The sequence below is a fragment of the Gracilinanus agilis genome, chromosome 2 (genome assembly GCF_016433145.1).
Source record: "Gracilinanus agilis isolate LMUSP501 chromosome 2, AgileGrace, whole genome shotgun sequence".
In the NCBI taxonomy this organism is placed as follows: Eukaryota; Metazoa; Chordata; class Mammalia; order Didelphimorphia; family Didelphidae; genus Gracilinanus; species Gracilinanus agilis.
In genome coordinates, this window is record NC_058131.1 from 624,260,134 (window position 1) to 624,283,323 (window position 23,190).

At 40.5% G+C, this 23,190-nt stretch overlaps 1 protein-coding gene across 13 annotated transcripts in view; it reads left to right on the plus strand.

The window, feature by feature from the left end:
* The window catches only part of TCF7L2 (transcription factor 7 like 2), a 249,546-nt gene that overhangs the window by 10,480 nt on the left and 215,876 nt on the right, over positions 1-23,190 (plus strand). For 8 of the 13 annotated variants that reach the window (XM_044665581.1, XM_044665582.1, XM_044665585.1 and 5 more), the window contains exon 3: positions 375-499. In XM_044665581.1, coding sequence (XP_044521516.1) covers positions 375-499 — 125 coding nt within the window. Of the gene's footprint in view, positions 1-306; positions 500-13,424; positions 13,494-23,190 lie in introns of those variants that run through there. The other 5 variants (XM_044665579.1, XM_044665580.1, XM_044665587.1 and 2 more) reach the window with 2 other exon arrangements.

Here is a 23,190-nt window from a genome sequence, read left to right on the forward strand (position 1 = left end):
CTCTCCGTTCTATTATTCCTCGCCCTCCCCACCACCAACCCATTCGAAAGGCGGAAAGACGGCCCCCGCCTCGATCCGAAAGTTTCAGAGATAAATCCAGAGAAAGTTTAGAAGAAGGTGAGTAACCCCCAAATCAGTGAAATCACCCCCACAGCAATCTCTTCCCTTCCCCTTTCCCTCCTCCTCCCTCCCCCCACGAATCCCCCCTTCTTGAACCCAAGTCCTGTTTTGCAGAACTCGCTGGCTGCCGTGATCCAGCTGTGCGCTGGTCCAGCTGTGTAGCCGTGCAACTTTGGGACACTTTCTAAAAAGTTTTCTCTCTTTTTTTTTTCTGTTCTCCCTGTTCTCTTTCTCTCGCTCCCCCGCCATGTTAGCCGCGAAGAGGCAAGATGGAGGGTTGTTTAAGGGGCCACCGTACCCTGGTTATCCCTTCATTATGATACCCGACTTGACTAGCCCGTATCTCCCCAACGGATCCCTCTCTCCGACGGCAAGAACAGTAAGTGACATTTTTATTCTTGTAAATTCCCTCCCTCCTCCTTCGCTTTAGAGTCACGACCTCGAAGGGGTCCCTGCATGTAGCCCCTTCTCTTCCTTTCCCTCCCCCTCCCTCCTCCTTCTTCCCCCTCCTTTCTCCTCCCCTCCCCTCCTCTCCCCTCCCCTTCACTAGCTATTGCAAGGCTGCCAGAAACTTTCCAAACTTTTCTGCCTTTTGTGGACTGGGATTTGTTTGCTCTTCGCCATGTTGTTGCTTTCAGTTTGGTGCCTCGTTTGTTTTTGAAACCTTCCTTTCAAAGCAAGACTTAAAAAAAAATAAGATCAGTAACTTTTGCGCTCTGATTTTTTTATTTGTTTGTTTCTTTTCCTTGGGAAAATTGCTGTGATCACTGTCTGGCTCTGTGGCTCTCTCTCCTTCTCCTTCTCTCCTCTCTGCTTTCTGGTTTTCCTCCGTTTAACCATTTCGCTGCTGCAGAAAGCCCTCTGGTGACTGATTTAGCGTAACCGCCAAACTGAGTTGTTTGCTAGATAGTATCTTCCTGTTAGGAAATGGGCTTTAGAAAAGGAGAGCCCCATGCACTAGAAGAGAGGACCTTGGCTTTCTCTGAAGGATTTCTATTTATTTATCCTCTCGAGTATTGATAGTATTACTCCTTCCCCCTAATTCCCCCCACCCCCTTCTCTTGCAAGGTCAGGCTTCATCGACTTGTCTCTGCAAACTTGGTGGCCCTGAGGCTGCTTGCTGACTTGGCTCCGCTTTCCAACCTCAGGGCCGAGGGAAGCACGGCCCTGTGGCCGGCAGCGCAGAGTAGTGGGGAACTTGGCATCGCCGGGTGCCTCCTGTCTCCCCCTCCGATGCCGTGAGGCTGTGAGGGTCCGAGTGGGAGGCCCAGATGAGGAAAGAGGAGAGCCTTGCTGACTGCGGTCTTTACTTGTGAGCCTCTCGTTTTGTCTCCTCTCGGGGACTTTAGGAGAGCCGAAATACTTCGAGGGATTAAAAAAAAAATAGTTACACACAACTGAGAAAAGCCTAGAAAGATTCCCTTAGTAATTGAAGTGGGGTTGTGGGGTTCACAACCTGTATGGGGGGGGGCATTTGTGCTAGACACTTGAGTAAGGATCCAAATCAACTTTGGGGGCACGAGGAAGGAAGAGCCGGTTCCCGGGTGCCTTCCCTCAGCTTCCTGCAGTGTGCACACACTCCCACCCGATCTCCTGCGATGCCACTGACATTTTTGTTTTGAAGAGTGCCCCCCCCCTCCTTATTCCTGCCCACTCTTCTCTCTTCCTCTCCTTCCTCCCATCCTTCCCCCTTAAAAAAAATCTCGCCCCACTCGGGCCTGCCTTGCCTACCCCCTGGAGAGAACAAAATGTTAATACGTGTTTGTGAATGGCTCTCCCCGGTTGTTTCACCTTCCCCCGGTGCTTCGCTCCCCACCCCCACCCGGTGCCTGCGTTATTTACACTTTTTTTTTTTTTTTTTTTTTGGTAACTCGAGATAGCAGTTTGAAATAATACGTCCACTGTTAGCAGCCGTGGAATCAGTGTTAATGGCCGAGGTCTTGCAGAAATTGAATCTATCATCTACAAGTGTTTTATAGCATTAAAATATTAACCATCAGGTTTGACTTGTTTGTGTGTTGTGTTGGTTTTTTTTTTTTTTTAACTAAAGGAAAATAGCAAGGGCATGCTAGACTGGTCCATTTTTATGGTTGGAAATGAGCAATAGTTACCTTCTCTTCTCGGTCTCTCCCCACTTCTCCCCCCTGCCCCATCCCCACTTGCATGCATGGGAAGCTAAGAGGACGGGTCTGTAGCTGACTTCCTCTTAGATGGCATCTAAAAGCCTGCTCTGCTTCTTAAAGATGCATGGGAGCTGGAGAGACTGCTTATGCACTGTAGTGATTGGAGTTCTGAGGGGAAGCATAGATTGATTACTTTCTCTTTTTCTTGGAAGCTGTTGTGTGGGGCTCTTTACTTGTGAGCATTAAGATCAAAACTTGATGGTTTGTGACAAGACGAAACCAAGCAAAATAGTACACTGTAACCTTAACAGAAATTCTTCCCAGCCCCTTCTACCCGAATTTGGAAGTTTCTGGGAATGAGAATTTATTTTTCCATTTAAAAGGCACTTACTTGACAGTGATTAAAACCAAGGGAGATGCTCAAGATGCTGGATTTTGGCTTGATGGCCTTTCTTTCTTCCTTTTTTTTTTCACCCCCCCCACCCCTAAATAAAGCTGCAACTCAGCATTTATTTATTTTTTTAAATCTAGAAGTGGAGATTTTTTTCAGTAGTTAAAAGATAGGTAAAGCTTGATTATCAAATTATTATTTTCCCCTGCGTTAAAAATAAGGCTCCCTGAGATTAGTTCTTTTTGTTGGAATTAATAGGTACAGAAAAACTTCTAGTTATTTTATTGTTGACATAGCAGGTGGCCTTGTAGTGTGACATCATATTGAGCCTAAAAAAAGACAGCTTTGTACTCAATAGGCAATTTTAGTATTTGCATGTCAAACACCAACACATCTCTCCTGGTATTAACCACTTTCCCCCCTTGCACTAAGCATACCTTATTAACTTAATTTTTAATTGTGGGCTTCCTGGAATTAAAGTTATTTATTTAGGCCCAAAAGCTGAATAATTTAGATTAAATGGAGATAGCTGCTCTGTGGCATCTTGGTCTCTTGACACCTTCTATCAGAGGTGCCAGCTTTGAATTCCAGATTTGCTGCAGGGAGGAATATATGGAGAGAAGAGAGCAGACTTTCAGTGACCATCAGAAATTTGTATTGGCCTTATGCTGTTTGGGTTTTGGTTTTTGAGAGCAAGGTGGAAAGACAAATTAGCAATGTGGGTCTCACTCATTTCTCAGGCCTTGTTGATGCTGTTTTACTAGGATTTCTGTTACTTCTCAGTCTACCTGGGAGCAGCTGCTTGCCGCTTAGAAGCAAACTCCCAAGAACCCTGATTTCTGCTTTTCTGTTTAAGAATGTAAAGAATTAAGGAGTATCATTAAATCAGCTTATGATGAATAATACATTATCTCAAGAATAATACTTTAATAGCTGATGACTCCATAAAGCTTGATAGTAATAATTTTATTTTAAAACGACAAAAATTTCTGCATAACATTAATTTACCCTTTGATACAGTAATGTGAATGGCTTTTAAGAATACAGATTCGAATAGAGACACGCATTAAGGAGAGGGCTAGTTAACTAGATAGGAAGTGATCTAGCTGCAGATATTAGGATTTTTGGTAACATTTGTATATTAGGGATAAAAGGAAACTGTTTTCATTTTAAAGTTAAAAGTGAAACAAGGGACTTAAAAAAAGAAAACAAAACCTCCTTTTAAGAGCCAGTCTAATTGGTTCTTGCAAACAGCAGAGAAGAATGTAGGGGTCACGATTTCCTAGAGGTCTCTTCTTATTTAAAGCTTACCTATTAGGGTTCCTTAGCTTCCATTATCCAAAGTTATTTATTTTCCAAGTAAGCTGTTTGCTTACTAGATAGGAAAAGCAAGCAGCATCCCAATTTCAGTTTTTTAAATTTGGAATCCTGCATTTCAGCAAAACCAAGGGCAACTTAATCACCTGGTTGGTTTCTTTGACCAAAAAACTTTTTCTTCGTTGATAATGTGAAAAAGGGATGTTTCCCATAGCATAAACTCAAGACTAAAGCTTTGGGGCCAGGAGTGTAAAGGGTTAATGGTGGTCCTCCCCCTACCCCCAGCCCACCCCCTTCTTTCCCTCTGATTGTTTTGACAACACTTTTCAAAGTGTGACATTCCAAGCCCCTACATAACAATGTAATATTACTGTAATTACACAGGTCATTACATTTTAAATAGAGAACAATAAAATGCTTATCGCCCCTGAAAAAGAACAGGTGTTCTTGCCCTTCTTTGGTATTTATGCTAATTGTTTTTCATCTCCCTTCAGAAATATTTATGGCCAGCCTGTTTTGCTGTTTTTGATTTCAATCTCAAAAATATATCGGCATTAATTCTTTGCTAATCTTTATTGGGTTTAAGGCTTAATATTTACTGTATAGATTATAGTTTCCATATTAGCTCACTAATTTAATAAAGTAGATACAGCCAAATTTGTCAGTACTTTGCTTTTTTTTTTTTTTCCTCTCTTTTAAGTACTTAAAGTGATGTGGAACGGAGAATTCACGAAGACTCGAATTTATCTTTATGAAGAATATGTTTGGGGGAAACTTTGGCCTGCTTGATGGAGGGGTGGATGGGTGGGTGGGGGGCGGTTTCCTGATCTGCTCTATCTCTAATTGAGACTAGGTTGTGTTCTAGGTCCTTGGCAGACAGGCTAGCCTCTGTTCATTTCCACCTGGATTTTAATTTCTTTGGACTCCACTGACAGTGCTATTGTAGTCGGTGAATTTTCTGTGAGTGGGCTGTGGAAAAAGTTGCAGTAAAGTTTGAGGGAGCTTGCAAAACGAAATAATGCGGCACTGTGTGGGAACAGAATAATTGGACCCCTGCACTTCATTAAAAATAATATTTGCTCTCGAAATTTCACTTTTTAAGAGTTGCACCGGGTCGTTCTTTGCTTTTAGAGTTACAGTAGAGGCCTTTCGAGGGAGTCTCTGAATGCCTTCATACATTCCAGGGGCGAACTCTTGGTTTGGATGTGTTAACACCCAGTGCAGAGATTTCTCTGTTTTGGGGGGTGGGTGGATGGGGGGGGGCAGGAGTAGAACCAGTGGAACTTCACTTTCACACTGGCAGCATGTAAACTGGAAGGTCTCTAAAAGGATTTTACGTTGTCAGATGTTTCACAACAGGGCCCCCAAATCATATTAAAAATGCAGTGTAGAGAAAACAGAGCAGCTGTGCATTTTTGTGTGGACGTGTGTTTCTGAACCATGACTAAAACTCAGAGGACCTTTTCCCAGCTGTCTGGAAGTTATGTGGAAGTTGGATTATTGGCAGTTAAGTATGAGACAACCTGGATTTAGCAAATGCTCTCTCCTACACAGGAAGTAGATGACATTATATTGGGGGAAGGGAAAGAGAGAGGCCCAGGCAGCTTCAGGCAGAGAAACAGGCAAGGAGGGAATTTGCCTTTTTTTTTTTTTTTTTAAAAACTATGGTGTTGAGGAATAAATAAACATTTTCAAATGCAGTATGGGTCATTTTTCAGAGGGTGTATGTGAGTGTGTGTACATGCGCCTGTAGGAGGGGGAGGAGAATCAGACCAGATTTGGAGCCACATTTATAATTTGGAGGAAACTTTTGTTTCCGAAGTTTTCTGAAGGGTGGGGGAGGGAGGACTTGAAAGTCCTCTGGCCCTTTGGAGGGTATAGGGGAGCCTGGGTTTCTCTTTGGGGGAGTGCATAGGGGCAAATATGTAAGCAAACCTTAAACTTCGACTTTTAATTGGGCACGTTTGTTTGGCTAATTTTACAACCAAAGGCTAACTTGCACCTCACCAGGGCTGCTGAAAGAAATGTGCCCCAGTCATTTGTTGGCAAGAGCCACTGGGTCATAAATCCACAGGGTTTATTTACAGCCTATAACACTTATGAATGTTAAGATATTTGACGCCACGCTGGCCTTATAATATCCAAGGTCCGTAGACACTGGCAGTGGGTCAAATTTCTTTTCACTAATTATAAGCGATGAGATGGGAGGGGGAAACATCCCAAAGCTTTCTTCCTTCATCCTCTTCCCCCATCCCACGCCCCCAAATCCGAGTGTCCAGGTACCCTCACTTTTGCCTTTCTGTCGGTAACTCTTGTTACCTTTAGGGTTAACACTTTCAGTCCTGAGAATTCAAGCAGAGCTGGGAACAAGGCAGTTTTAAAAACAAAGTTGCTACAGGTTTCTTCATCTCTCTTTTTTAAGAGAACAACACTGCCTGTATTGTGGTGTGTGTGTGTGTGTGTGTGTGTGTGTGTGTGTGTGTGTGTGTTGATACCAAACCAACAAAATATTTCCCAGAATACTTAAAGAAACCTGATACGGGGAACTGGTCTTTAATTTATTGATGTACCACTGAGCTGGAAAGGGAGAAAACACACACACAGGGCACCAGTTAACATCTTGAGATATTGAGCTTTTTTTTTCTTTTTTTTTTTTGAGGGGGCGAAGGGGAGGGGGAGATGATTAAAAAGCCTTGGGAACCTAGACTAAGGGGAGAAGCTAAGCTTTTTTGAGGGGTGGGAGGGGAGGGAAAACTGGGAGCAGGGGGGAGAACTGGTGTGGGGGGGAGCCGGGGAATATGCTCAAAAATCCAGACTGAGGGTAGAATAACCCGGAGGAGAGGGATTAGAAACTTGGTGGAAAAGCATATTTATATTACAGATTCAACCGGAAGTTAGGGATCCAGGGACTGTCAGTTGAGTGTCAGGAATTCATGGTGGTAGTGAGGGGCATAAGGGAGGATGAGAAAAGGTACTGCTTTGCTCATTTCCCTTCCTTGAACACCTAACAGGCTTTAATTAAATTGTTGTTTAAAATAATAGGGGCAGGTTTGGTATTGGACTGGATCGCTGAAATAGGGCTATGTCCTTTCAGATTTTAATTTCTGTAAAGCAAAATCTGTTTGTTTGTGACATCCTCTTGCAATCCTCTCACATATCGATCACAGATAGGAAGACCGGGAGACAGAGGTTGGGAGTGAGAAGTCTTGATTTTATTTTATTTTATTTTGGCTGTGAAATTATGTGCAAATCTTTAGACAGCGAGAAAGAGTTCAGGAACCTGGTAGGCCCTGTCATTTTGTACTGCTCTCCTTCCCCTAAAAATCAAACCTAACCGGTAGAGCCTGGAAGGGTTTATTTCCTAATCAATGGAATCCTGAAACTTACTAGCCCTCAGGGACAGATAGGAATCCTTTAACAGGACTTTATGAATATGATGTTGTGTTAGGGCCTTTGAACAGGTTATCTATCATCAGTGGTGTTTTTTCAGATTTCCCTAGATACTTTTTCTCTTCCTCTGGCTCATCTAATTTTACATGGGTAATTCAATCTGTCATATTTCCTTCTTTTGTCTTAAGAGATCCCCAAGCTGCCTAATGAGGATCGAGGGGTTCACCCAAGCCACTTGGGCATTCGTGGCTGAAACAGCCCTGAATGAGTTAAATTGCTTGCTAAAGTTTGGCATCATGAAAATAAATTTGAGGCCTGGTAGGCATTACCAGGGCACAGCACATTCACAGAGCTTAATTAGTGCATACTGTAATTGTCCATGCTTTGCCAGGAGGAGTCATGTTCAGGAGAAGTGGAGTCCTCCTTCTGCAGATTTCGGTTTTAAACTGATAAATCACTTGCATATTTGTGCAGTGATTCAAATGGAGCTAAGACCTCTCCCATCTCAACATGTGGTAAATTGTAAAGTCAATGAATTGCAGATGTAGGCTACAGTGAGATTCTCTAAGAAAATGCAGAATGAATGGGAAAGAGTGATGCTATAAATATTTACTGAGAAGATAACTAGATTCCTCCATGCTGGGCCAATTATGATGCACTAAATATATTAGCAAAAAAAAAATGTTTTAAAATCTAGAAGATGTATGCAGGTCTTTGGGTGGGTTGGTTTGTTTTGGAAAGTGAAATAAAAGGCACCTTTTTATTTTCTTTTCACTTTTATGAAGCCTGCATCACAATGAAATGTTCAGGGAAATACATACGAAGCCCACATTAATGCAAATTAATTCGTTATGAGTTGTCGCACAGTGACTGCTAAGTGAAGTAATAATGATTGGGCATCATTTTAAGAGTGTTAGTGTAGCAACTTTTAATGAAAAATGCTGTGTTAGGAACATGTCTCAGCATAGCAGCCCCCGTATGTTTATCTTTGGCGGAAATGTGTTTACTACGAGCCCCGGAGAAGACTGGATTCAGTTTACTCTCTGCAATTTAAGAAATGGTTGATTTTTTTTTTTTACATTTTGATGCTGAGAAGAAAAATATTACCCTCTTCCGTTAGAGTGCTAAGAGATTTTGAGTTGGGTATCAGCATATCCAAGCAGAAAATCAACTCTTTTTAAAGGTTGCAGCCCCAAATTGAAAAATAGTGAATGTGGTTTGGTGTTCATTGTTCCCCCTTCTTCCCCCCCCCCCAACCTTACTCCAGATAGCTTTCTTGTAGAGTTCTATCACTCCCTCCCCCTTCATCTTTTCTTAGAGGATTTTTGTCTCTGGCTACCTTGCAAGTCAATACTTCTTTCTCCTATGTGAGTAGGTGGATTTGTATGGAAGCTGTAAAAGTTAATGATTGTTCTCTGACTCATAGCTGATGGTTTCAGGTTGAGGAAAAGAGAAAAAAAAAGTTAATGAGGGTAAATAGACATTTGCTGAAACAACTAGACAGTGAGAAAGATTGTGTCTGTCCATAGGCATGTATTTTGTTGTAGCAGAATGACTGACTGAAGGGAGATGGGCCCTTCAATTCAGAAAAGGAAGCTTTTGTTAAGTTGTTGTTTTTGGAGGGCCTGAATGTTCAGCTTTTATGGGGCTTTGCAGGAACATTTAAACTTATGTCTCTTCCAGTTGATACTGGTTTGCTGTCACCGTGGAAGCTCTAGGTCCTTTTACTTTATAAAAAAGGAGGGCAATAACCCAAAACTTTGTTCTCTTACCCAACAATCATAGCACCTGTAGAGACCTGGGGCCATAGCTACAATGGCCTTCTTGGAGTACTTATGTCCCAAAGCATGCTTTCAGGGGGTACCTAAGACTCAAGAAAAGGGTTTCCTTAAATCTTAGAGGTTTGCTATCTTTTGAGCTGATGATATAGAAACAGAAGGACCTCAGCAGGTCCTCTGTTTACTGATGTTTGGGGGAAGGGGACAAGAGAAAGGAGCGTGAGTGCTAAAGAAATACTTCTTGAGAAATAGATGAAATAGTTTCCCAGGAAATCAAATTATAAGTACTTTTTAAAAATAGGATCTGGAGAATAGAATTTTGTTTGTCTTTTACTTTTTTTTTTTCTGAACTGGGGGTAGGGAAAGTTGGTGGAATAAACCCAAAATTAGCCCATTTAAAAAACTCTGTAGGAAAAAAACAACAAACTGTAGAGCTAAACAAGACCCAATTCTAGTGCCCAACCGAATCCTTTCCAATTCCATGTGTGATGAACATCCTGCGAAGTAAACTGAAGAACAGTGAAAATTGAGGGAGTTATTGAAATATCCAGGAGAGTTGTGTCTATCTGTGTGTTCAAGAAACCATTGGTACTGAGGTTCTGCTTTTCTGGGCCCTGTATTTAGTCTAGCTGGTTTCTTAAAGAGGTGTTTTCCAAACATGGATCCAGTGGTCACTCTCTCATTCTTTCCTGTGGATCATCTTCTGACCCTGGTAGCATTCAAGTATGACCTCAACATAAGATATCTAAGAGAGGGTTTGTGATTCAAATGAAATTAAGAGAAATTGAGACATTTCAGAGAATGGTAATTTATTAGAAAGTCTAGTGAGAAAAGTACTGTATAAAGAGAGACTTGGGTTCCAGTCTCTGCTTTTTACAAATTCCCCATGTGACCATGAAGCTGATTTTGGTTTTTGGGACTCAGTTTCCTCATTTTTTGAATGAGGGATTTGGATTAGGTGATGGCCAAGGTTCCTTGTGCCTTTAATGTTTTCTACTTCCATAAAATACTGATTTATAAATTGCTAGATAATAGTAAACCCATGACATGCCCCACCTTTCTGTTCTCTCTCTGGCCTCTACTGGTCCTGTCCCTGAATAGGGAAAAACCTTTTGGGGGAATCACTGTTATGAGTTATGTCTGGGTGAATTAAAAGGAGGTAGGAATAGATGTGGTATATTACCATAGGAAGTAATTCAGGAAAATATATTTATCTTCGTTGAGTGTATTGCTTTATTGTAAGGAGTTCAAAGTGCCTTTTGGGTTCCTAGTTCAGGAATGCTTGGGACACCCCGGGAGGCAGGTCCATGGAGGGTGAGGAGCATTACTTTTATTTTATAGATGGTGAAATTAAGGGGTTAGGATGTTAAATGAGGTGTTGCAGGTCACAGAACAAGGCAACTGCAGTAAGTTAGGAATGTTGGAACTAGTTACCTGGCCTTCAAGCCTAACGTTCCCTTGGTTAGGCCATGATTCCTGAATGTTTTGTTAATGGGTTTATTAACCTCCTCCCATCATCCAAAAAAATAAAAAGAGGCAACCACTACTTGTTCTCTTCTTCCTCATGGCATTTTAGGGAGGGTATAAATTATTATTCCATGTTAGGGTGCCAAGATTTTACTGGGTACTTTTAGTTTATCTTTGTCTTAAAAGCCAGAATAGATGGAACAAGGCATCTTTGTGTTACAGGGGAAAGGAAAGTAGTTAAACTGTGTGTATATTAGAAAAGTGCATTTAGGGGAAGAGGGAGTGGAAACAGAGAAGGGACAAGAACATTTCAAGTCCTCTTCTTTAACTAGTAAACGTCTTCAACAACAGTCCCAAGCTGTTTGTAAAGACAAGCTGAACTCTAGAGAATGTGTTCCTTGTGTTGTGTATTTGGGAGCAGGTTATGGTTTTTCTGTTTTGGTCCTGGCCTGGGGTGGGGGTGGGGGGAAGGTTGGAGTGGGGTGGGAGGGAGAGGAGAGGGAGGTTATTCTCGCCCTTCAGTGGTGAAGACCACAACTTAGTTTGCACCGAGTTGGTCTCTGGTAACATCCACTTTTGGAGTTTCTGGCCACAGTTAAAAACATAGCTTTTACTTTAATTTCATCACTCGTGGGATATGTTGTTCTTTAGTCAGTGATGAAAATTAAGATTAAAAATGAAATTGGACAAGGGAGAAGATTGAATTTGGATTATCCACAGTTTTCATTAGTTTATTTGTAAGACTCTGATTCTATGAATGTTTTTTTTTCCCAAGACATATACTTAGTTATCAGGTGTCCATTCAATTTTAATTGACAATATAAGATTCCTGTGGTTACCCCGAGTACAGATTGCCTAAGGGCTCTACAGGGTTTGTGGGAAGAAAAGCTTGGACAAGTTTCCATTAAGCTCTGAATCAGGCAATTGGAAAAGAGGAGAATAAAACAGGCTGAAAAGAGGGACAACTTGTTAGTGTTGCATTCTCTGCTTAGAAGGAGAAACCTCTTTTAGACAAGAGCGGTTCTCAGGCCAAGAATTTCAAACTCGCAGAGAAACCTGTCCAGAGCACAAAAGTTGTTTGAACGCGATGCAGAATTGTCACAGTAATTAGAGCAATCTCCGCTTACTGACTGGCAGTCTTTATAAAAAGGACAGGGGATAAAGGGTCCAAATTCATCTTTCTCTTTTGGTGATTCACTTTTGATGAACTGCTTGTGAGTGTGTGGGGGGCCACATTTTTTCAACTGCTCATCATTAAATTCTTTGTTTTAGAGGAACCTGGTTGGTTTCTGTGTCTTGATAAGCGATAGAGATTCTCTCTTTTATTTGGATCCTATTTTTACCTCTGGTTACTTTTTCTGTGTTGGAGAAGTTGGTGCCTTAAGTGGAGGCAGTGATTTCAAACCCTAGGGGAGGAGGGGACCTGTATTTCTACTTCTGTACTTCAATTCAGAGGGATAAATGAGTTTATTTCAAAGTCACTTGTATCCTAAAAACAGTCACTTGCAGCCAATAAAAGAACCACTATTATACACTCAGAGCAATGCAGGACTCTATTGGAAATGTTGTAGTTTATCATGACTCTGTAGAGAGCATCTTCAGAGGCTGGGGGTGGTGTGTGTGTGTATAGATTCTTAAAACTGGGGGGGCTGATGAATTTTTCCTACAGTGACCAAGATGCAGATTAGTTGATCTAAAAGCCCATTTTAAAATCTCAGCTAAGCTTTGGTTGTAATCTAGAAGTCGAATATGAGCGTTTTGTAAAACGGAGTTCTTAATAGAGCTCTGGCTATTAAAAATGACCATATAGTCCTCCAACCCTTACTCCTATAGAGGATGTGGTCAGCTGGGGCCCTATGCTTCCGTATAGGGTCTAAAAGAAATCTTAACCAGTTACTGTCTTAGAATGTGAGGGAAATTATTTGAGAGAATTACATTTAGGTGAAAGCTCTCTGCTTCTCTCCGTCAGGGCACCTGGGTTTTCTAGCCACTTCCCTGGAAAGATGAATGAACCTCAACCCACATTAACCCTTTATAATTTAGGTATGGTGAGAGGTTTGCAGAAGAGCAAGTCCTGGTCAAAGGGATTTGAAGATTGTGTTAGGACTGTGACTGGAGGAGCCAGTGACTAGCATTCTCCCATTGGCTAAAGAAAACAGAATCACTTCCACTTAAAACTTCTGGCTACTTTCTTAGGCGGTTACATGGCTGATGAATGGAAAATGGGTTACCAAGTCGATTATCCATAGGTAGTCTGTAGAGAGAGAGAAGTAATAGGGTTCCAGTAGATGGTTATTTTAATAGAATGCATGGAAAAATGAGATGTGACCCTCAAAACAAAACAAATCTGATGTCCCAGAAGTAGATTTGTTGTTGGTAGTTTTTTTTTAACTACATATAGGGCAGAGTATCAAAAACATGGGCTTATAGCTGTTGCAGATTCTTAGCATCTTATGCTCCTTCCTCTCCCCTGTATGTTATAATTCTAATAATTCCTTAGCAGCACATACTATTAATTTTTCTTCAGCATCACTCACAATACACTGGCTTTCTTTATGTTTTAATGGGCATCAATTTTTCTTTTTTTCATGTCATTGATTCTCACTCTCCCCTCCCTCCCACTTTTGCTTATTGAATAGCCTTCTTTTTTTTTAACTTCTGCCTTAGATTATTTTGATCATCTTATCCATAGCAACAAATAAAAATACACGCGTCTTCATTGAATGCCAAGGCTGTAGTCCAATCTAGGAAGGTTTGTCTGCTATTCATAAACTGCTTAAGATGTTTTCTTGTAGTTTGTGACATAAGCAGAATGCTTTGATTTGGTTTTTTTCACAGCTCCATATTCAGTCGGGGAGCACACATTACTCTGCGTACAAAACGATTGAACACCAGATTGCAATTCAGGTAGGAAATTCAAGTGAACCTGAAGCTTGAGTTGTCAATATATAGGTCGTGTGTGTGTGTTTTCCCCCCACCCTAACCTAAAGTATTATTATTTATTAATTCTTTGGGGAGGGGGAGGCAAATAAGAAATAGGGGTTGGAGGGAATGAGGGGAAATGTTAAAATAATTTAAAGTTGATGGAAAGAACCAGCTATTGTCAAATCAATTATTTTGAGTTCCTTGTTCACGTGTAAGGGTGTAGCCCCTAGAGAGGAAACTGTTTTGCATAGGGAAGGACCTTGGACAGGGTGAAGAACAGGCAGCCAAAAAGGCAATGTGGCAAATGAGGGGGGAATGAGAAGAGGTTGTGTCCTAGCCAGCTGCTTGTTTCCGGTGGCTCAAAATCATGTTAAGTGGTGCTAAGAATATCACTTTTGACCTGTCTTGAAATGTTGATTTATATGTGACCTATTGATTTATGAAACTAAAAGTGCTAGAAGGAGGTTAGGGACAGATCGCAGCTTCTGTTGAGAGGTCCAATTTCTTGTTTATATAGTATGACCATTCTCTTAAATTCAAAGGCTAAACTAATCAAAGACTAATATAGACCAAGTGCACAGAACTCTTGCCAAAAGAATAGGGCTATAGTGTGAGAGAATAAACTAATAAGATTTTCTGTCCATCTGTCATGCTTGGTGAAATGAGTTCTTGAAGAAAGGATATACTATAGAATAATTATACCCAAATAACAACAAGCAACCTTGAACACTGAGATTTAATTCTTTCCCTTACAGTGAGGAATGAAAATGTTGTGGGGATTTTAAAGCCTGGCTACAATTTTTTTTCCTGCCAAATTTGTTTTTGTTACATAATTTTGAAAATATTCCACTGCTTCCTCTCTTCTATTCTGTTGGGCACTGCTAACCTTGTAGATAAAACTGTGTGTGCCCAAATAGGCAGTATGGAGATGGAGAGTAACAGTTGTATCTTTGTAGCAGGGTTCATTTATAACTGAACCAGACAGTCAGTACATCAGCCTTGCAAATAGCCACTTGCCCAAGGTGAAGTCGGAATTATGTTGGTGTGGTAAATAAAGAATACTGATTACATCTATTTTCACTACCTCTGTACCCCTGAGGGTATCTAGGCCAGAAAACTTATTTATTTTATGTATGTTTCTGGGTTCCAAATTTTTTTTGTTCTTATTTTCAAGGCTATAATAAATTGTCCTTCTTTGGTACTGATGAGCATGTGTATTTTCCTTTTTCTTTTTAAAAGCATTTTCAGTCTAGGGCATCTTCTTGAGTCCAGAGCTGTGGGTGTTCTTACTGGCCAATCCGTTTAGAACCTTTGAGGTCAGTAAGTTCTGTAGAAAATGGGGAGGGTATGAATGTCTGAGAGATTCTCGCTGCTTGGATAGAGAGGTTCTCTGTGTTGATTAATAGAATAGCGTATGATTAGTGTAGTGTCAGAAGGTATGACTTAAGGCAGTTAAGAAGTCTTGAGTTCTAGTACCAGTAACTTCTGCCAATGAATTGTATGACCTCAGGCTAGTCATTTGCTGATTCTTTACCCTTGTTTCCTCATATATAAATTGGTGGGAAACAACTTAGTAATTTTATGTTGAGCTTTAGGAAAAGAATAATGATTCCAGGAAATGTTTGTTTGGTTGAATTCTGGAAAGGTAATGCAAACTATAAATCTTGCTGGAATATATGAACTGGATTTTATGCCTCGGGAAGAGTGTAAGGACTCTCTTAGAAATCTTGTTGCCCTTGATGTTGGAATTGTTTCCGCTAGTTAAATAGCAGAGTGATGTCTATCTCAGAATGTGAAGGCAGGCTGGGACTCTATGATGGAAGACTAGCCCAGCTGTTGTATCTTTACACCTTTTGCTAAAGTGCCCCTTGTTAGATTAGACAGTCATTCCCTCCAAACCACCTGGCACCGAAAGCCTTGTGAAGATAGTTCTCAGGAGGAGGATGGGGTAAATTACAGAGCTCATTGTTCAGAGAACTGAAACCATTAATATTCCTCCATGAACAGGTAGTATTGTTCTCTGCTTCTGTTTGCGAAGGCTGGATGCCCATGTGGACAGAGGGACATTTTGTTAGCTACATAGCCCTAGAATGCTTTCAGTATTCATTATCCTTCTAGATCCTTGCTAGACCAGACTATAGTTGATAAAGCCAAATGTCACCCATTGTAATTTAGTTTGATCATCGAAGAATAAATGACTAGTCTGAATAGCAATTTTAAAATGAAGACATTTTTCTTTACAAAAAAAAATGAATGAAATAAAATCCTCTGCCTACTGGTGTAGAATGAAAGTGACCGGTTCTATTGCTCTGATCCCATTTTAAATGAAGAACACATTCTCTAATTTATTGGGTAGCTTTTCTCATATTCTCAATATACAAAAGCAAAGCCTTCCTATAGCCAGAATTTCTGTTCTAGAACTTGAATTATTTAAGAAATGCTGTATTTCAATATATGAGAGCCAGCTTTGGCATCAAGAGGACCTGGCCTCAGGTTTTTGCCTCTGACATATACTATATCTGTGAGACCCTGGGCAAGTCACCTAACTTCTCAGTGCCTCAAGCAATTCTCTAAAATAAGCAAGTTGCCAATCTTCATCTGTGGAGAAAGTTGTCCCCACTGATGGTTCTCTTCATTGATAAAATTATAGGTCTGGACCATCTTCCCCCACTTCCACCCACTACCCTCAACCTGAACTGATCCTAGGCTTATTGCTTTCCTCAGCCGTATCCTAAAATAACCCAGGGTAGCATGACACTGTACATCACATGAGCTCCATGTCCCCTTCCACTCCTCCTGCCCCTTTGCTGATCTCTCTGGACCAGCCAAGTTTACGGTTTATATGAATGACATTAAGATGATTCTATAGATGTGTCATGTTCTTATAAAAGGTTTGGACGCTATCAGTTGCTATGTTGGGATCGTTCCCTCTTGATATCCTCCTTGCTTACTTTCAGTTTTGAAAAGCTAAAAATAGCATGGAAGTCCCAAATCTAGCTCCATGAATAATCATAACCCCCTTGCCAAATCCAAGTAGAGCAGTATGTGCTTTTTTTTTTTTTAAAGAACATCCAGTCTACTAGCCAGGCTTTTTTTTTTTTTTTTTAAGTGAGACCGGAACCCCTCTTTTCAAGTGTTCTTATTCATACTTATTAACATAATTGTTTCCATGTTTTAGAATTCAGTTAGACATGAAAAGCAATGTATTAGGTCTGAGATTGGGAGAGATCAAGGGCATTTTTGGTCTTTTCTCATGGTAAGCAGTGTCTAAAGAGAGGATGGAACCATAGAAGGCCAGGAACTCAGAAATCTTGCAGTCCAGTGTTTCTTTTACTGCTTGGCCATAGGAGGCTTGGAATATTCTGTAAGAAAAATATAAGTGGTGGTTGAGGGCTATAGAGCCTCTAAGGAGGAGGTCGTAGGGACATTCTCTAGCATCAACTAGGGGAAATTAGGAATATTTTAATGGGGGTAACCACAGATAAGTCTTTTTGGCACATACATGTATATTTATACACATATCTGTATGTGTATCTCTCTCCCTCTCTGTCTATATATATTTGTGTGTGTATGTATATATACATATACACATACACACACACACACCAAGTAAGAATTATTTGCACCACAGTTTAAGCAATATATATGTGTGTGTATTTCTATATATGTATATGTATATAAATAACATATATATGTTTATTTAGTTCATAATTAATGTTGTAGAGGAAAAATGACTCTAGGGTCAAACTTTCTTCATGTAATTCCTTTTCACATCTCAAAAACACAAACAAACAAACACACACACACACATACACATACATACATGCACAACACAAAACAAAACAAACCATACCACGCCACATCAGAAAGTTTTCTAACCAGCCAGTTTGGGAGACACAGATCTAGTCCAGCCCCCTCACTAAATGAGGAAATGGAGGCTCCAATAAAGAAGGCAGTTATTAGTTTAGCCAAGGTCACAGAGCTAGCGAGGGACAGAGTTTGGAGTAGGTTCTATTGTCCCTTGATTTAGTGGTTTATATCCTACTCCCAAGTCCTAGCCCCACCTTTTACTTATTTTGGCATAGTCTAGCATTTTGGAGTTGGACCTTTAATCTAGCTCTTGCCAGAAGCCCTGGGCAGCTCCAGTAAGTTTGGTCATACCCATGTTGTAGGTGGGTAAAAGTGGCTATGCTGCCTTGCCTCTCCTCTTTTGTAGAAGTTCTGCAGCTGATTTAGATAAATGTTTGTGCTTCTCTAATGCCTCCCTGGAGGGATCTCTTCCAACACTTCACAACCCATCATTATTCCAACCCTAATAGCAGTGCTGCAATCAAGGTCAAGGCCTCCAGATAATTTTCCACTTGGTTTCCAGAAGGACTATCACTGAAGCAATTACGTTTTTGTTTTATGAGTACTTTGGCCAAACATTGATATTTTAACACCAAATCACACGTGCTTACCCACGTAGACCTTCTTGGGTTGTTTTCCTTTTAAGAAGATGTGAAATTATGTGTGTATACAAGTCAACTTGGGGAGTATCCAGAAGAAATGGACCATTTTATTTGTTTATACAGCTGAGTTTCAGAGAATTTCCAGTGGGTGTTGTACTACCCCCTTCCCCTCACTCTTTTCAGGTCCTCATCAGGCTTTACAAAACATGGTCTTACTCTTACCTTGAGATACCTTCCTCTGTGATTGTGCATGGGCTCTACCCACATGGGCATATTTCCAGGTGCTGCTGTTTGTGTTGGGGGTTGGAGGAGAAGGGTGAAAGACTATAAAGAATCCTCTAATGTTCGTGATCTATGTGGATTCCAAAGCCTGGATTTGGAGGTCTTTAGGACTTAATATCTTAGGGACACAGGGACTGGGTGCCCTGATGCACATGGATGGGAGCAGGTTGGTAGACTGAGTTTCCTTCAGGGTTCTTCAGAGGCCATGTCATACGGTCTTGTGTATCTTCCCATTTGTATTTGGAATGACTATTTTAATGTGTTAGGATTTCCATCTAGGATTATCCCCTCCTTTCCAAAAAATAACATACAGACTTTTTCCTTCCCCATACCTGCTATTTGACTGAAGAAGAGACAGGAACTCTTTCCCTCTAATTCCCCTACCCTGATACCTCATTGTGGGAACAGAAACACTCTTAGCCCCTTGTGGCTACTGTCTTGTAGAGCAAAGTCTCAAGTGAATGGGGGAACAGGAGGAGATGAAGGGCAGGAATATGGAGACTAAGGGGCTGTGGAGTTTAGGAACTTACTGAACCTGCAGCCAACTCCTGGCCATCTCCCTTTCTTTTCTTCCTTGAGCCCCAGGCCTGCTTCCCTTGCCAGTGCATGCCACTAATGACCAGTTTTCCTTCTCCCTATGCTCCCACTGCTGAAGAGGAGATTTTGAGGTCTTCAAAGAAGCTTGAGAGAGAGAGAGAGAGAGAGAGAGAGAGAGAGAGAGAGAGAGAGAGAGAGAGAGAGAAGAAATAGACAGGAATTTAGTAAGCTCACTTTTTTTTAATCTTTTCTACTCCTATACATATTTCTCCAATTTACTCCCCTTCTTCCCTCTCCTCTTTCTTTTTTAAACTTAGCCCCTGAAATGAAAGATAAAAGTTATATGTAGATGCTAATAGTGATTCTTTATACACGAAGGTTTAGAATAAGATTGAATTATATTTCAAAGGAAAATCAGATTCAAGTCATCCTGAGTATAGCCACAGTTCTCCCCCATTAATCTTTTGAACATTATACTTTTCTTATGTATTCACCATATTTTAATTTGCATTCTGCTTATTTGTGTGCACATCTTAATACCCTTTATAGAAGATGGTAAATTCCTTGAGGACAAAAACCAGGTCTCATTTATAAGTGGTTTTCTGTTAGCGAATAACATAGTATTTTGTGTTTTATAGGGGCTTAATATATGTTTTATGAATGAATCAGTGGGCAAGAGAGAATAGTAATTTATTAGACTGATCAATGAAGTTAGGAGAAAGAGTCACTGTCCCATCAATTGAGCAAACACTGAGCACCTAATGTGTCCAAAGGCCTGTGCCTGCTGCTTAGGAAAAGCTGAAGAAGAAGAGTAAGATGTGACCCCTGTCTTTTAAGAAACATATGACTTAGTAGTGAAACCAGCTCACTCACATGATGGTTTAAGTCTGTTTGTCCATAACTTTCTAGCGATGATGCAGAACCAGGCAGGCAGGTTTGCAAAGGAAGGACCAAGTCGCAGCAGGGGAGGAGGGAGTAACTGTTGGACAATTTCCATGGTCTTAGGAGCCAGAGGCCATGCCTGAGAATTTATCATATTCACTGTCGACATAAAATTAAATATAACGGGGAGAGAAGCTCTTCTTGAACAGTATTTCCTGTAGTTTGACTATGGAACTGACTCTCAGCAGAGGGGAGGATTATTAAACCAAAGAATGATTCCGTATCTGAACTCAAATAGTTTGTCCCTAGGACAAACTAGTTTAGATTGAGATATTTAGTATAGATTTAGGACTTTATGACCATGTCATCAGTGTATATCATTATTCCATTTAAGCTGCCTTGGTGCCGCTGATGAAAAATGAGTTCTTGGAAGAGAGTGGAAGAGACTAGACTCATTCTGTTTTTAAGTAGTTTCTGCAGTTTCATAGACTTGCAGGCAGTCAAAGAAGGAAGAGACTTAAAAATAACAACAACATCTCTTCCTTCATTTTTAGTGGAGTAGCTGAAAGCCCAGAGAGGGAAAATAACATATGAAGTTATATAGCTAGCTGTTAGAAGAATTAGAGCTAGGTCACTGAACTCTCAGTTCTTTGCTTTTGTTCTCTGTCCTTATGTTTATGATCAAAACAAGACACAACCATCCAAGCAAGGGGATTGCGAGTAAAAGAGCCAGGACTAGAACTCATGTCTTGGCTAAGTCTCATTGCATTTCCCTGTTTTCAGGTGGAAGCCCCTCTATAAGTACCAGTACTAGTTGTGCTGCCTATAGGAAATGAATTGATGTAGTAAAAATTTTCCTTTTTATCTAAATTGCTACACAGATTAAAGGTGCCTTTATTAATTCAGGGACAGCATCTTAGGCATTTGTAAAGAAATATTTCAGATTATTTAAAAAGAAAGTATTCAATTTCCTTTGTGAATGCACTGATAATACAAATGTCAGGTTGCCTCTGTTAAAATAACTGAAACTTATGGGATGTCCAAGTTCTAGAATTTTGCTATGATGACATTGGAATGCTTGTAGACAGGGAATATATTACTGTTTATGAATAGGAAAATTTATCCATGTGTGTTCTAGTATACTCAGTATGATCATGAGCAGAGGCAGTATGGTAAATTGGAAAGAGATTGAATCAATCAGAAGTTACAGGAGGGTGGATTCTGGTTTTGCCTCTGACACGAATTACCTGGGTGACCTTAGTAGAAGACCTCTCCAGGTCCAGTTTCTTCATCAGTAAAACAAGAGAGTTGGATTAGATACCTTGTATAATCCCCCCAACTCTATGCTCAGTTGATTAGACTATAGTTTTTGAGATTTTTAAATAAATGTTTTCTTTCTTGTTAATTTGAATTTAATAGATACCAGTAAATATGAACATTTTTTAACTGTAAATCTCCATTATATATAGCACATTTAAAAAAAGTATATAATATGTTCAGCAAATTTGATGATCAGAACATAGGTGCAGATGTGGTCCCGTCCATGACTAGCTGCTTAACTTATTATTAATTAGTATGCTGACATTTATGTGGCACCTTAAGGTTTACACAAATCTCATTTGTTATTTGTAATCACCCTGTGCCCCAGGGATTATTTGCACCATTTTACAGATGAGGCAATTTAAGACCTACTGAGGTCAGATCACCTGCCCCAAATCACACTGCTATCAAGTGCCACTATAGTGAGTCCAGGCCATTTCTGATGAAGTCAAGTCACATATCATGTACCATGATATCCCAAGGACTCTACGCATAAGAACAGGTAGCTTTTACATGGGTTTCTTAATATTTTCAGAGCTTCCCTGAATCCTAGGAATGCATTCCCAGTATTGGAAAGATTAATGATAGGGCAGCAGCATTGCCTTTGAATAAGAAGGCCATCATCATCATCATCATTATTTTAAACCCTTACCTTCTGTCTTAGAATCAAAACCGAGTATTGGTTCCAAGACAGAAGAGCAGTAAGGGCTGGGCAATGGGGGCTAAGTGATTTTCTCATGGTCACATAGCTAGGAAGTAAATGAGTCTGGATTTGAACCCAGGATCTTCTATTTCTAGGTCTGGCTCTCAATCCCCTGAGCCACATAGCTGCTGGCCGATTGACTATCCAAGTCAGTATTATTCTCATGCTCTCTGATTGATTATCCAAGGGCACTTGTAGAGGAGGGGATTATAAATCATTCTTTCCTATTTTTTTTATTCTAGCCAAGAAAACCAATCTTAATTAAATTATATTCACAACTAGAACTGTTTTCATGGTTAAAACTTACTCTTTGAGTCTCTTTTCCTGATGCCTCGTTGTGTTCTGGACCACAGAGTGTGAACTGTGTGAGATATTACTAGGTTGGAAAGTCTTTGGGTACAACCTGGTTGATGGACTTCCTGCTTGTCCTCTGAGGACTGATTTCGGGAGCTTCATTTGGGGAGATTCATTGGCTATAGCATGATTAAGTTGGGGGGATCCCCTGTTCTCAAAGACTGTCTCCTAAGTTGTAGAGATCTTTTGATTGACCTTAGCACAGAAAGTGATGAATGCCACTAGGAAAGGGCATGGATAAAATCATGGCTCCTTGAGATACCGAAGAAGTATATTGTCCTAGGAGAGGCAGTGTGGTGTAATAGGAAGGGCTTGGGATTTGGCATTGGGGCACTCGGGTTTGATCTGGTCTCTGCTACTTGCTACCTGCAAGTAAGTCCCAATTCCTCTGGGCCTCAGTCTCCTCAGAAGTAAAATGAGCAAGTTAAAATTGTAGATCATCACTAAGGTTTCTCGTACCTTCAAATCCTATGATCTTTTCCACTAGACTAGAGGTCCTTAATCTTTTTTTGTGTGTGTCAAGGTTCCTTTCGGCAGTCTGGTAAAGCCTATGGACTCCTCAAAATAATATTTTTTAAACCTATAAATAGGTTTACAAAGGAAACTAATTATTTTGAGCTACAGCTCACAGACCCTAGGTTAATGACCCCTTCATTGTACTATAAGCTTCTGGAGGACAGAAATTTGTTGTCATTTCACTTGTGTCCAATTCCTCATGATCCCAAGTGAGGTTTTCTCGGCAAAAATAATAGAATTAAACGACTTTCCCAGGATCACATGGCTAGTGTCTGAGGCTGGCGTAGGACTCTTCCTGACTGTCCACCATGCCACCTCGCTACCCCAAGGCCAAGAATAAGTGACTCCTTTTTGTATAACACAGAATGCCTAGTTCTGAGCCGGGTGAGCAGGAGGCAGTCAGTGTGCTGAACAAAGTAACATTAACATTTATTGAATGAATAAATGAATGTATGTGTCTCCTTAGAAGATAACATTGTAAACTTAAGGAAGGAACTTTTAAACAGTAGCAGGGCTTGAGGGTAGGAGGTTGCTATAATGATTGAAAAGAACAATCCTATTTAACCCAAGATCCCTTCCCTAGCATTAGGGATTCTAGGGGAAGCATTCTTATGGCGAAATAATTGAAAAGGGA